This window comes from Ambystoma mexicanum, chromosome 5q (assembly GCF_040938575.1).
Source record: "Ambystoma mexicanum isolate Mex_15411 chromosome 5q, UKY_AmexF1_1, whole genome shotgun sequence".
Taxonomy (NCBI): Eukaryota; Metazoa; Chordata; class Amphibia; order Caudata; family Ambystomatidae; genus Ambystoma; species Ambystoma mexicanum.
Genome location: NC_090933.1, coordinates 1,332,189,251 through 1,332,203,866, shown reverse-complemented (window position 1 = coordinate 1,332,203,866; position 14,616 = coordinate 1,332,189,251). Strand labels below are relative to the sequence as shown.

At 45.6% G+C, this 14,616-nt stretch overlaps 1 protein-coding gene across 1 annotated transcript in view; it reads right to left on the bottom strand.

The window, feature by feature from the left end:
• Nucleotides 1–1,940: 1,940 nt before the first annotated feature.
• LOC138498085 (zinc finger protein 84-like) overlaps nucleotides 1,941–14,616 on the bottom strand; it is a 62,586-nt gene continuing 49,910 nt past the window's right edge. The window contains exon 3 of the mRNA XM_069621935.1: nucleotides 1,941–5,735. Within this exon, the coding sequence (XP_069478036.1) occupies nucleotides 3,912–5,336 (1,425 nt within the window). The 5' untranslated portion in view covers nucleotides 5,337–5,735 and the 3' untranslated portion in view covers nucleotides 1,941–3,911. The remainder of the gene's footprint in view (nucleotides 5,736–14,616) is intronic.

Here is a 14,616-nt window from a genome sequence, read left to right as displayed (position 1 = left end):
GAAGTGGGTTCTTCCTTTTGGGCAAAGGTTTTTTTCCAGTAAGGGAATCTGTCACCCATAATAACAAATGCAGTACATAAACCCTTGCTGGCAACCCAAATCATGGAACAACCTCCCCCGGACATAGTAAGACCAAGCCAAGAAACTCAAGAAGTAGGAACCCAGCAAAACCCAGGAGAGATTGTGCAGGATCCAAGAATGCCGCTGAGGGTTAAGGTATGGAAGGGCACACCCTGCAGATTTGAACACAAGCACCACCTCCTCTTTACCCCACCTCCTCCGTCGCTGCCACCTCCAACCATGTTCACCTCTTTCCCACACCTCCACTGATCCACGCATCCACTAAACCCATTACCACCTCCTTCACGTTACCCCACCTCCTCCGTCACTACCACCTCCCACCATGTTCACCTCTTTCCCATCCATCCACTGAACCCATTACCACCTCCTTCACGTTACCCCACCTCCTCCGTCACTACCACCTCCCACCACGTTTACCTCTTTCCCACGCATCCACTGATTCACGCATCCACTGAACCCATTACCACCTCCTTCACATTATCCCACCTCCTCCGTCACTACCACCTCCCAACCTTGATCACCTTTCCCACCCATCCACTGAACCCATTACCCCCTCCGTCACGTTACCCCACCTCCCCAGTCACGACCAGCTCCCTACATGATCACCTCTTTCCCACCCCATTACCCCCACCTCCTCTGTCACTACCACCTCCCACTATGTTAACCTCTTTCCCACCCATCCACTGAACCCATTACCACCTCCTTCACGTTACCCCACCTCCTCAGTCACAACCAGCTCGCACCATGATCACTTCTTTCCCACCCCCTTACACCACCTCCTCAGTCACGATCAGCTCCCTACATGTTCACCTCTTTCCCACCCATCCACTGAAACCATTACCACCTCCTTCTCTTTACCCCACCTCGTCAGTCACGACCAGCTCCCTACATGATCACCTCTTTCCCACCCCCTTGCCCCACCTCCTCTGTCACTACCCACTCCCTCCATGGTAATGACAAGAAAGTTTAAGACAACATTCCCATCACAGTGTCTCAAGTAATCAAGACTGTGGGCATGTCTCGAAGCTAGCCTTACCATGGATAGGCAGGTCAATGCCATCACATCTTCCACAGCCTATCACTCTAAACTGATCAATGCAATTAGGCTCTTCCTCTCCCAACAGAACTGCATCACCATCGCAAGGGCCATCATTGGTTCAAGGCTGGACTATTGCAATGCCCTCTTTGTTGGGACATCCCAGAAGGATCTGGCTAAACTCCAAATAGCTCAGAACAATGCCTTAAGGGCCGCAACAGGCATCTCACGCAGGGACCACATTTCTGAGGTCAGGAGGCAGGTACACTGGCTACCTGTCAAGGAAAGGATTGTCTTCAAAGCACTGGCCCTCACACATAAATGTCTTCATGGCCTGGCGCCCCCCTACTTAGCACACCGGATCACCAAACAGACCTCCTCCAGAACATCTAGGTCTGCCTATGCCAATCGTATCACTGCACCTCCCACACGTAGAGTACGTGCTGGGGATTCCAGGTTCCCAACCATGGCCACAACATTTTGGAACACCCTCCCAGACCTGATCAGGATGGTTGATTCTCATGCAGCTTTACGGAAGGCCATCAAAATCATGCTATGCACTTATTAGCCTGTAACCAAGCAAATTGTAGTAAGCATTTCTCCATGGGCCGCATTCCTGTAACCGTCAAGCAAGCTCTCTTACATGTCCTTATAGCACCTCTGTGCCTGTGGGCTGTAGCACGCTCTACAAATCCAAAAATAAAATAAATACATTCCAGCATAAATCTGGAATAGAGGTGGTCCCACTAATTAAAACAAATTAATCGCCTCTGTTTCAGGATGCAGTTTACACACAAAGTCAGGGAAAAAGATTTAACACAAATGGAGTTACTAACAATTTATTTTTAATGTGAACACAGTGACATACTGGCTGAAGCACAATATTAATTTCACCAGCAATGTATTCAGTGTATGAATCCCGGTGGGAGACTTTTACATTAGACATGTCAGTTTATCCAAGACCAGCTTTATTATGCAAACATTTATGTCCACTATTCCTTCTTGGAATTTAGAGAACAGCTGTGATATCATTACACCCACAACTCTCATTTCAGACAGAAAGGCACAATTTCATTTCCAAATGTTCATGCCTTGTACTGTCTCACAACACAGAGGATATGTCTATTCCATTTGCCCTTTCTACGCTATTGACAAAATGTCACTTTTCTAAAATACATGTCCACATAATTTGACATCTTCTCTGTGCCCTGCTCATCAAACCAATTTCTTTTAAATTAGTGCTTTAATAGTGGGCATGCACCCTCCCTTGTATAATTGCACCTCCACCTGTCGATCCAAGGCTAGGGAACCATCTACTAATCCTAAATGCTCCGACAGAGATAGACAATAGTGTAATACAGTACAGGGGATCCTGAGGAGAAATGAAAACTGTAGTGCTGTAGAACATGTTACACAAAGTGGAAACACTGCAGCATTCAGCGAGGATGGCACTCCTGGTGAGGCATGCATTTCTTGGAAACTGGCTTCTAGAGTAATATTGGAGATTTCAGTTTTATGGATGCCATTATCCATGTTTTCCCTTTCCAAAACAGTCTTTGCACATGTGTTGTGCAAAGCTTAGTCTAAATGCCATGTGAGAATATAGCCTTCTCCATTTTTATTATTCAGGAGGGCTCCAAATAATTTTAATTTGCAGTATTTTAATCCCAATGTGTTGATGTTGAAAGTAAAATTACTTTATGGGGGTGTACAAGTGTAATTCCCAGTAGAGACATTTCTAATGGATTCCTTCCTGCCACAGTTTACTCATTTATGATATCCATATCCCAGTGCAGCTGTTCTCTGGAAACATTTCTGCCGTCAGGGAGCTTCGCACGGCTTTGTGTTTGGTCCATCCAAAGCCACTATGCGCTTTGCAGCAGAAAAGACATTGAGGCCAGTGTAAGTAGTGCAGCCACTCTCCCATGACATCCGTTCCTTTTCCCTCATTCATGACTAAAGGTAAGCTTGTCAGAGACCAGATATACAGTTCCAGTCATAGTAATTAGTATGTATTGGTAAGCACATGAACAGTTTTATGAGTTAAAGAGACACACCCATTTATTTATTTTCGAATCAAGACTATGGGCCTCATTATAACTTGGCGGTACGGTGTGAACGGTGCCGGTATGGCACCGGCACCGTACCGCCAAAATATGAGGTTTACTCGTGGGTGCCTGACAGCCTGCCAGGTCTGACCTGGTTGTGCGGCACCCACAAGCAAAACCTGCGGATGCACCAGCATTGTTATTAATGGTGCCGGTGCATCCATGCTCCCCATCTCCATTCTGCCCTATGGGGCAGAATGGGGATAGGGAGTGCAGTAACACCGCCACCCGTGAACGGGCAGGTAATGGGCCGGTAATTGCCCATTCGTGGGGGGCGGTGCCGGATGCGAGGTTGGCAGTAGCGGTGCTTGCCATACAGGCACGGCTACCGCCAACCTCATAATGAGGCCCTATTCTACTACACAGCAGAGTTACCAAGCGTTTGCATGAAAAGAGAAAAGTTGAAGGGGGCCATTAAGAATCACTGCAAAAAGGGGCTATACAAATTTGGCAATTTCTGATTCAGTGCTGGTAAATAAGACGTACCTTATGACTAAACCAGTTCCCACACCCAACACATTTATGCATTTATTACCTGCATGTGTTCTTTAGTGCTTACTAAGAACTCCCTTTGTAGCAAACCCTTTCCCATATTAAATGGATTCTTAAGGTTTCTCACTTGTATGTGTTCTTTGGTGCTTACTAAGAACTCCCTTTGTAGCAAACCCATTCCCACATTCAGTGCATTAATAAAGTTTCTCACCTGTATGTGTTCTCTGGTGCTTACTAAGAACTCCCTTTGTAGAAAACCCTTTCCCACATTCAGTGCACTCATAAGGTTTCTCACCTGTATGTGTCCTCTGGTGGCTACTAAGAGCTCCCTTCTGAACAAACCCTTTCCCACATTCAACACACTCATAAGGTTTCTCACCTGTATGTGTTCTCTGGTGATTAATAAGTTGTTCTTTCCGAGCAAACCCATGTCCACATTCAGTGCACTCATAAGGTTTCTCACCTGTATGTGTTCTCTGGTGCATACTAAGATCTCCGTTTGCAGCAAACCCTTTCCCACATTCAGTACACTCATAAGGTTTCTCACCTGTATGTGTTCTCTGGTGCATACTAAGAACTCCCTTTGTAGCAAACCCTTTCCCACATTCAGTGCACACATACGGTTTCTCACCTGTATGTGTTCTCCGGTGGATAGGAAGCTCTGGCTTTGTAGCAAACCCTTTCCCACATTCAGTGCACTCATAAGGCTTATGTCCTGTATGTGTTCTCTGGTGGCTACTAAGAGCTCCCTTCTGAACAAACCCTTTCCCACATTCAACACACTCATAAGGTTTCTCACCTGTATGTGTTCTCTGGTGATTAATAAGATGTTCTTTCCAAGCAAACCCATGTCCACATTCAGTGCACTCATAAGGTTTCTCACCTGTATGTGTTCTCTGGTGCCTAATAAGTTGTCCTTTCTGAGCAAACCCTTTTCCACATTCAATGCACTCATAAGGCTTCTCACCTGTATGCGTTCTTTGGTGGAGAGTAAGCTCTTGCTTTGTAGCAAACCCTTTCCCACATTCAGTGCACTCATAAGGCTTATTTCCTGTATGTGTTCTCTGGTGGCTACTAAGAGCTCCCTTCTGAACAAACCCTTTCCCACATTCAACACACTCATAAGGTTTCTCACCTGTATGTGTTCTCTGGTGATTAATAAGATGTTCTTTCCGGGCAAACCCATGTCCACATTCAGTGCACTTATAAGGTTTCACACCTGTATGTGTTCTGTGGTGCATACTAAGATCTCCGTTTGCAGCAAACCCTTTCCCACATTCAGTACACTCATAAGGTTTCTCACCTGTATGCATTCTCTGGTGGATAGTAAGCTCTCCCTTTGTAGCAAACCCTTTCCCACATTCAGTGCACCCATAAGGCTTCTCTCCTGTATGTGTTCTCTGGTGGCTACTAAGAGCTCCCTTCTGAACAAACCCTTTCCCACATTCAACACACTCATAAGGTTTCTCACCTTTATTCATTTGCTGGTGGCTGATAACTATATCATGCAAATGGACGGCATTATTTAATTCAGTGCACTGATAAGGTTTCTCACCTATGTCCTCATGTGGGCAATAAGTATGTTCTTGAGATGGCAATTGTTCCCACATTTTTTGCATGTGTAACGTGTCTTGTCAGTTTATTTTGTCAGGAGCCTTCTCTTAAGAGGAGCCTTTTCAATTAACCTTTTCCAAATTCAGAGCACAAATCAAAAATGCTTTTCTTACTGCACATAATAAGTTGTCATTTTCATGCTAGATATACCTCTCCCCCAGGATTTACAGAATGAACACACTTGAATACTGGATGTTACCACAAAGTGGTTGCATGGATGGAAGCCATCATGTATCAACAGGCTTTGCAATCCCAGTTCCTATTTACTCTGAAAAGGCAACTTGACCCCAGATTTGCGCACTTCTAAGATGCTTGGAAATTTGCATATTCCAACGATGAAGCTTTTCACTGCGATAGTCCAGAGAATCGAACAATCACTGTTTTTTCATTTCTGGGGCAGTCACCTATTAACATAAAAGGAGATGCACATTATTAGTTTCAGCACGTTCACAATCGCAGGCAGCATATGTAATAAGACTCTACTCAGTAGTAGTGATGTTAACCTCATGTAGTAATTTATTTGACTTTGAAGTGCAATCTATTGGGGGAAAGGCGCCCTAATGGGTGGCAGATAAGTGGTGCTCCAACGAGAACATTTAGTGGAACAGAGGTAACATGCAGCAGGAATAATGTAATTCATTTTTATTTAGAAATGTTTTGCATCCAAAACACTAGGAAAAACACAGGCTTGGTGAACAAACATTTTAAATGCATATTTTATATATTTATTCAGAAATGACTAAATTAGCAAATGGAAGCTCCACATTTCCATTCACAAATGATAAAAGGCAGGCGTTTGCCACCAATCGGACGCCTGCTTGACCAGTCCATTAGCCCAAACATGAATAATATAACCCAACAAACAGCACTATCGAGGAAACAAGGACAGAATTGTGATTTGAAAAAGGGAAAGCGCCAATCTCTTCCCATGGTGAGAACGGCACAGGCCATGCTGCCACTACATTCAAACATTGACTTTAAACCTAGATAAGCTTGTTTTTCCTGTCAATCCTGGAGATGAGGGATGGATTTGGAGTTTGTGTCAGAGACCAAAAGAATAAAGTGAATGAAAGACTGTGAACTCCACAATATCACCCCATTTGCCTTCCTAATTTTTTATGTAAATGCCCCTTGCCAAGTACTAAATTTAATTGGCCAGATGGACCCCACTTCCGTTTCCCTGTTCAAAATACCACAGTGTCGTTTTCAGGAGGTGGTACACACTCTGTTTTACTGTTAAGGAGTGGGTGTAAATGGGTCTGTTACTTACCAGGCTTCCCTAACCTGACCCAGAGCCCTTTTTGTGGTTTCTGATCCTTGCACAGTAGGTTCAATCTCAGCGTGCCCGTGTATACTCTGTGCTGTGACCAAAAACTGCTTTCATCACATCCCCAGTAACTAATGGGGATGTTGCCCCATCACTGCCGATATCCACAAATGATGAATTAAGTGGTTCCACACATTATTCCTGTTGATCTACTGTGGAGATTCTACTCAACCTACTCCAGAGGAATCCGCTCAACATATTCCCACAGATCCATGACCTGAAAGGTGCGAGAATTCCAAAGCAGCATCTCTTGCAACCCCTGGGCACGGACTCCTAATGAGGCCCAATGCATCTCAACATTCATAAATATTACGCCCTATTGCACAGCATTGGTTTATTTATTATTTATTGAGCATTTGTTAGGCGCTTGTACAACAAGTAAATTGTGTTTCAAAGCGCCCACAGGGCACCAGGCAGGGAACATGGGATAGAAAACAATACACTGGAGGATAAAGACAAACCTACTAGGCCTTGTGAGCATTCAGAGCGTGCAAGTGCAGAGAGGAGAGGGGTAGAGTGGGGTAGGGGGGTAAGTGCTGAAGTGCTTGTGAGTGAGCAGCAGGTGTAAAAGTGCAGGCCTACAGTGGCGAAGGCCGGTAAGTGTCAAGGCAAGTGCAGCGCGCAGGCAGTGGCGGAGACGATTGGGTGTGGAAGTCCAGGGCCCCGAACAACAATCACAGCAACTGAGATTAGCAGAGGAGGGAAGGAGGAGGTGAAAAGGAAAGTCTTGAAGAGCTTCCGGAATTTGAGGGGATCTGGCTAAAGAGGAAGGGAGAGGCTATTAAATAAGAGGGTGCCAACTGAGGAAAGAGATCTGCCTCCGGCCCTCTGTTTAGCAAAAATATTGACATGCAGATCGCAGATAGTTGGTACCAGAGGAATGTAGAGGTCTAGAGGGTGAGTATTTAGTAAGAGCAAGTTGTAGATAGCGTGGCCCCAGACAGCCGTATTGGATGATACAAAGGGATTTGAACTTGATCTTTACAGCAACTCATAACCAGTGAAGAGGTTTTAGGAAAGGAGAGATGTGGTCCCTGGGCTTGAGGCCAAGGATAAGTCTTACTGCTCTATTCTGGATTAGCTGCAGGCGTCATAGAGAGGAAGAGGGTAGAATCAAGAGAAGGATGTTGCAGTAGTCTAGCCTAGAGAGAACCAGAGCTTTGGTAACAGTGAGCTTTTGTGGGAAAAAGAGAAATGGGAGAATTCCTTTGAGAAGGAAGAGTTGAAAGTTGCACTTCTTGGAAATGTCCTGAATGTGCGGAAGGAAGGACAGAGGAGTTAAAGATAACTCCAAGGTTTGCGGCTTCAGATGAAGAAGGGGGAGAGCCCATAAAGGATAGCAAATCTTGCTGTCATTGAGGCGGAGATTGCTGGGTGGCAGATAAGCAGTCTGCAAGAGGGTCATCAGGAAGTTGGAAAAAGAATTGTGTCATCTGCGTAATACTGGAATCTGGGGGAGAAGGAGGAAATGAGGAGTGCCAGCTGAGCAAGTTAAGTGTTAAAAAGCCAGGGGGCTGGGGGGGAGATTGGAGCCCAGGGGGACACCACAGGTGGAGAAAGATAGGTGAAGAGAAGGTGCCCAGATTAACTTGGACGAAGAATTAGTTAGGAAAGAGGTCAGCCAGTCCAGTGCCTGCTCCAAGATACAAAGGGTTTTATGGAGCAGTTTTATGAGGATGGAGTGGTTGACCGTGTCAAAGGCAGAGGAGAGAGAGAGAGAGAGTCCAGAGATGCGAGCAGCTCTTCACAGGTGTTCAGAAGAGCAGTTTCCGTGCCTCTGGATTCTCGGAATCCAGATTGATGGTTGTGGAGACCACCAACAAGTTGAGTATGTGAGGTAAGTTAGGGAAAGGCCAGCTTCTCCAGGAGTTTCCCAAGGAAGGGGTGCAGAAATAGGGCGGTAGTTGGCTGGACAGGTAGGGTCTCCTGAAGTTTTTTTTCAGGAGGGCGCGCACAAGGGAGTGCTTAAGGGAGGAGGGGACATTACCAGTAGTAAGAGTGGTTGCAGAATTCCGCAAAAGAGCGGGGGCAAGAGAGCCAATGTTGTCCTTAATGGTTCTGGAGGAGCAAAGAGAAACATGGATTAGACTTTCATAGAGCGGACCACTCTGGTGATGTCATCAGGTGTGACAGGGGAGAAGGAGAAGGAGAAGACAGAGACAGAGAGAGAGAACGAGGGTGGGAGGCCAGAGGAGGCAAAATCATGTGGGAGGGGCTGGAGGAGAGGGTAGCAAGGGTGCTCAGGATGTCCAGAGTTTTAGTGGTGAGGTGTGTGACCAGTGCATTGCAGAGGGCCTTGGGACGAAAGAGAGAAGGAGGAAACTGCAGAAGGCTTGGCTAGTTCCCTGCAGATTTTAAAGAGTTCAGCCGTGTTGTTGGATGCACCAGATACCCATGCCTGGATGTGGGCCCTTTTCTTGGCACGGGTAGTCTTTATCGTCTTTGGAGCAGGCGGCAGGCCAGTTTGTCAGAGGGTGAACCCGAGGTTTGCCACTTCAGTTCCGCAGCTCTGCACTTGCGTTTCAGGGCTGCAAGTTTGGAGTCATACCAGGTATTGTGCTTGGGAAGCAGGTTTCAGGTGGATCCTCATGACTGGGGCAAGAATGTCCAGAGCGTTAGTAATGGCCAGATGGAGGATGCTGAGAGCAGAGTCAGAGGTAGAGTCTGGGTGGGGGCAGAGGAGGATGAAGGTGGATGTGAAGACAGCACCTGACACTTGTTTAATCGGACGGATCTTTGTGAATGATATTGGCAGGGCTGGAGGAGGTGCGGTCAAAGGGACGAGGGGACCCAGGTAAGAAGGGAGGAGAGAGTGGTCTGACAAGGAAAGAGGTATGATCAGTGGCGCGGGAGAGAGGGAAAGATCAGAGTGGATGAGGGCGTCAAGAGTGTCCTGCTGTGTGGTTTGGACCCAAAGGGCAAATAAAGAGGGAGAGCGAGGTGAACAGGTCAAGGAAGAGAGTGGATGCTGTGATAGAGTACAAGTGGATGTTGAAGTCGCCCAAGAATGGAGTTTAGAGGAGGTTCAGAGGAGAGAGGAGCAGAAATCAGCCCATTCAGAGAGGGACAGGGTGGTAGCATCAGGGGGCCCGTAGACCGTGGCAATGGTCAGAGAGGAAGAGGGAGAGATTAGCAACTTGCAAACCAAGCTCTCAAAGGAAGTGTAGAGCTGAGTGGGAACCCACTCACGGATAAGGGGCAACCCCACAGCCAGCGCGGGTACGTCATGGCTTGGGAATGATCTCGTGGCCATCAGGGAGAAGAGAGTCAAAAGCAGTGACCACGCTGGCATTGAACCATGTTTCGGTAAGTGCGAGAATGTCGAGGTCAATGTCTTCAAGAAGGAGGCAGATGTCAGTGGAGTGTTTGATGGCTGACATATAGTGACTATAACATTTAGTGAATCATGTCAAAAATTCAAGAAGTACTCTTTAGATGTATGCATACCCACCAATACCAAGGCATGAAACCTCCAATAGTGCAGATCAAAAACACAGGGGAAAACACCTCTGGCAATGGTGATCATTAGTACAGTAATTCGTCCCCAGATATAAATCAACATGGTCTTTTCCTTCTCAGTCTCAATGCCCACAAAAGATATTAACATGTTGAGAAAACTACTGGCACATCGCTAGAATTGGAGCAGAAATCACAAATGCAAACACACAGGGGGGCAAGTCGAAAAAACAGAATGGTCCCACTTATTAGAGGCTAGTGATTGGTTGAGGCCCTATTAGAAATTTTGCATACAATGACTTTCATATTTGGTGTTTACAAAACCCAAATACACTTCATAACCCATATTCTGCTTCATATTACAGTAGCGCAGGAAGGCCCGCATAACCCATATTCTGCTTCATATTACAGTAGCGCAGCAAGGCATGCATAACCCATATTCTGCTTCATATTACAGTATCGGAGCAATGCCCGCATAACCCATATTCTGCTTCATATTACAGTAGCGCAGCAAGGCCCTCATAACCCATATTCTGCTTCATATTACAGTAGTGCAGCAAGGCCCGCATAACCCATATTCTGCTTCATATTACAGTAGCGCAGCAAGGCCCGCATAACCCATATTCTGCTTCATATTACAGTAGCACAGCAAGGCCTGCATAACCCATATTCTGCTTCTTATTACAGTAGCGCAGCACGGCCCTCATAACCCATATTCTGCTCCATATTACAGTAGCGCAGCAAGGCCCGCATAACCCATATTCTGCTTCATATTACAGTAGCGCAGCAAGGCCCTCATAACCCATATTCTGCTTCATATTACAGTAGCGCAGCAAAGCCCGCATAACCCATATTCTGCTTCATATTACAGTAGCACAGCAAGGCCTGCATAACCCATATTCTGCTTCATATTACAGTAGCGCAGCACAGCCCTCATAACCCATATTCTGCTCCATATTACAGTAGCGCAGCAAGGCAGTTGAACCCTCGGCTTTAGAAACAAAGTTGAATTCAAAATTCCTCCACATCCCTGATTTCACCTCTCACCTCTGGAGTGCGGGTCAGGGGGCCTGGTGTATCCCAGACAAGAGATGTATTCTCCAATCTCCTCATAAGAGATGAGGAAGGATTGATCAGTGAGGTCAATCACGCACAGAGTGCGGGTCAGGAGGCCTTGTGTATCCCAGACAAGAGACCTATTCTCCTTGAATAGTTCACAAAATTGATTGACCCACACAGATTCAGGAACACAGCCCTGCTGATAACTACTGGTATTCTCGCAGCATAAGCCATGATTCCCCAGAAACCCTGTAAACCACCCCCTGCTAAGAGCTGTCAGCAGTTGGCTCCAAATTTCTTCAGTCCATGCTTGTTTTTTCTCTTTCAGGAGCAAGCGGTGTGCTTTCCTGGTCTCTTGGATAATCGAGCTACCCACAGTGCGTTGGAGCCTAGCTGTAGAATTACAGCTTGTTTTGCTGCTCTACAGTCGGCATCATACCAAGGGCTTGGGCAATTGTAATGAAAGGAACCGCTTTGAGATTTAGAGAAAAACGGGTCAAGTTTCCTCATCAGGTCGGCATGGACCTTTTGTCCCGTTAGATGTGCATTACTCTCTAAAGTGGTAATATGTTCTAAAAGAGGAAGAAAGTCCCCATAAACCAATGGCGGGACCAGTGGTAGATGACCATTAATCCACGTGATATTACACTGGGCATGTCCCACAAAAGCCAGCGGAAGACTCATGCCAGTAGAATCAGTCACGTTCAATGCCCAGAACGGCTCTTAGGACTCTCCATCCCCCTGGTGCACACATTCTTACTGCTTCTTGGCACAGAGAGGTTACCAGTGCCGACCGTAATAGAACCTGAAAGAGGTAGCCTGAAATCAAAAAGAACGTGTGGATTGTTAAACTATTGATTATGGAGGAAACTATTTGACATGTACTGGCAGAATGTAGGGAAAAGGGATCATTATACAGGTCTGTCCTGGGAGGATGTAGGGAAAAGAGATCATTATACAGGTCTGTCCTGGGAGGATGTAGGGAAAAGGGATCATTATACAGGTCTGTCCTGGGAGGATGTAGGGAAAAGGGATCATTATACAGGTCTGTCCTGGGAAGATGTAGGGAAAAGGGATCATTATACAGGTCTGTCCTGGGAGGATGTAGGGAAAAGGGTTCATTATACAGGTCTGTCCTGGGAGGCTTCATTAATCGTTAGGACAGTATCAGAGCTGACAGTTTCTGGCAGCACTGCTTGAAAACCGAGAAGAAGGCACTGCACATTGCTTTACACTGTGTATGGAAGCTGATGATTTATTAAGAAAACAGAATGATTTATCGTCTTAATCAGAATTAGCCTGAATCAATGGAAAAACAAATGTTAAGGTCAAAATGTTATTTTAGGAGCTCAAGTAGGAGCCATTGTGAATATTGCGGAAAGTTATGCTACATCATTAGTGATGAATTGCTCTTTAGATTCGATGGAAATTAATGATTACATTAGTGATTTGTAGTTTTATGAGGAATTGTATTACATCCATGTTTTGTAATCGTGTTCATATGTGTAAAGTCTAACATGAACTGATCACATGAATACATTATTTCATAAGAAGGGTACAATTTTTACAAAAATTCGAAATACAATGGTACAATAAAAATGAAGCACAATAAAGCCAATGATCAAAGCTGATTAGAGGAAAGAGAAAGAGGAGAAGTTTTTAATTAGGAACGAAAAATACGATAGGTGACCTGAAATGCACAGATAGAATGAGGTACAGGATGCACGGATAGAATGAGGTAGAGGATGCACGGATAGAATGTGGAAGAGCGTTCCAATGGTTAGGTGCAAGAAGAAGAAAAGAACAGCATCGAGAAGCACAGGGCGGCCGAGGAACGACAAGGACAATGAGAGGACAGAAAACCGTCAGCAGTTTTAAGCAAAGCTCTCAAGATAGCAACCAATTTTCCCAAAAAAAAAAAAAAGAAAATTGGTTTCCCCTCCTTGGAAGGAGTAGGTTTACCTATATTTGCTGCCCACTTTTATGTAATTTACTACATCATGATTTTACAGTGAGGCGAGTGTGGGTATGAGCAAGAGAGATTATTTCTGAAAACCGCCGCAGGTGGTACCATAACACAAACGTCAGGTTATTCTGGCCTAAAATCACGACTCTTAATGCTATATTTCACATAAAGGCTTTGTCACATCAGTGATTGAGGCATTAACGGATGAGGTCCATCGGGCACCCCTCCTGCCAGGATGGTCCAATATCAGGATTTTAAATCCCTCACATAGCACGTCATGCAGAGCTCGGCACGCGTCATGACTGAATCATGCTGCTGTTCAGAACAGTATCTGCAGGGTGTGAGCTGTGAGGACTTGATGAAGACCTAGGCCCAGTTGATGGAGCTACATCTTGGAGCTTCCCTCGCAGAGCAATTTGTGGGAGAGTGCTTCAAAGTGGGTCGCCATCAGGAATGCACACCGGTTGCTAGCCAATAGGGGATCCCAACACCAAACAATGCCAGTTGGTCATTTTATCCCACAACTGGCGACAATAAGTTAATAACTAAGGGATGCAGATGATTTCAGGAGCCTGCAATACTCGGGTCACCTGACTTGCTAACCATTCATGAACGCGTGCAAGTGGGCATGCCACTGTCCTCGGCTCACCTTCCTTCACAATCACGAGGGCGTCCGTTTCAATCACCTCATGTTGTGACTGCTCTAGCGGGTGGGCAGAACGCTCACTCATTCATGCCTAGAAACAAAACAACACCCACCAAAGTGCAGATCTGGTGTTCCGCTTCTTTCAGCCCCTCCTGATTAAGGCGTTACCATCAATCCCTTGCTCCCCAGTTGATCAGCAAAAAGAACAACCAACACAAGGTGTTGCTACCAATGTGCCCATTTAACTCACTTTTACAGCTCCACTCCTCCACCGCCTATAGAAAGTGCTGAGATCCACCATACAGGTCCAATAGCGAATTACCAATTGAGTTTAATAGGACGGCACAGAGGAAAGGATTAACATATCATACTCCAAAATATGGTATGTCACCCGCGTTGGGTTGCTAAACATGACGTAGAAATGAATTAATCCATGCAACTAATGTGCGAGATAACAGCTAGACCGTAGCGGCCATGGTATAACAGAGAGTCCAACAAGCAGCTTTTGAATCTCCAGCATGATAAAACAATGTACATATTAGAATAACAATGCATACCACTGCTTAAGGATTCCTGTTTGTATTACAGGAAGAATACTCCGAGGAGAGAAGCAGGGACTGAGCACTATCCCCTTCCCACAGGATCAAATAGTGAAGACAGGTGAATAGATAGACTGGGTCTTATTTATACACAGCTCCCATTGGGAAAACTGATAGAGAATGAGACTTTAGCATTGATTTCGCATCTTTTACAGATTCCTGCAAAGAACATATGCAGTTGAGTTCAAGACACTCTCAGCACATAGCAGGCACGACCAAGAGATTTGGCACA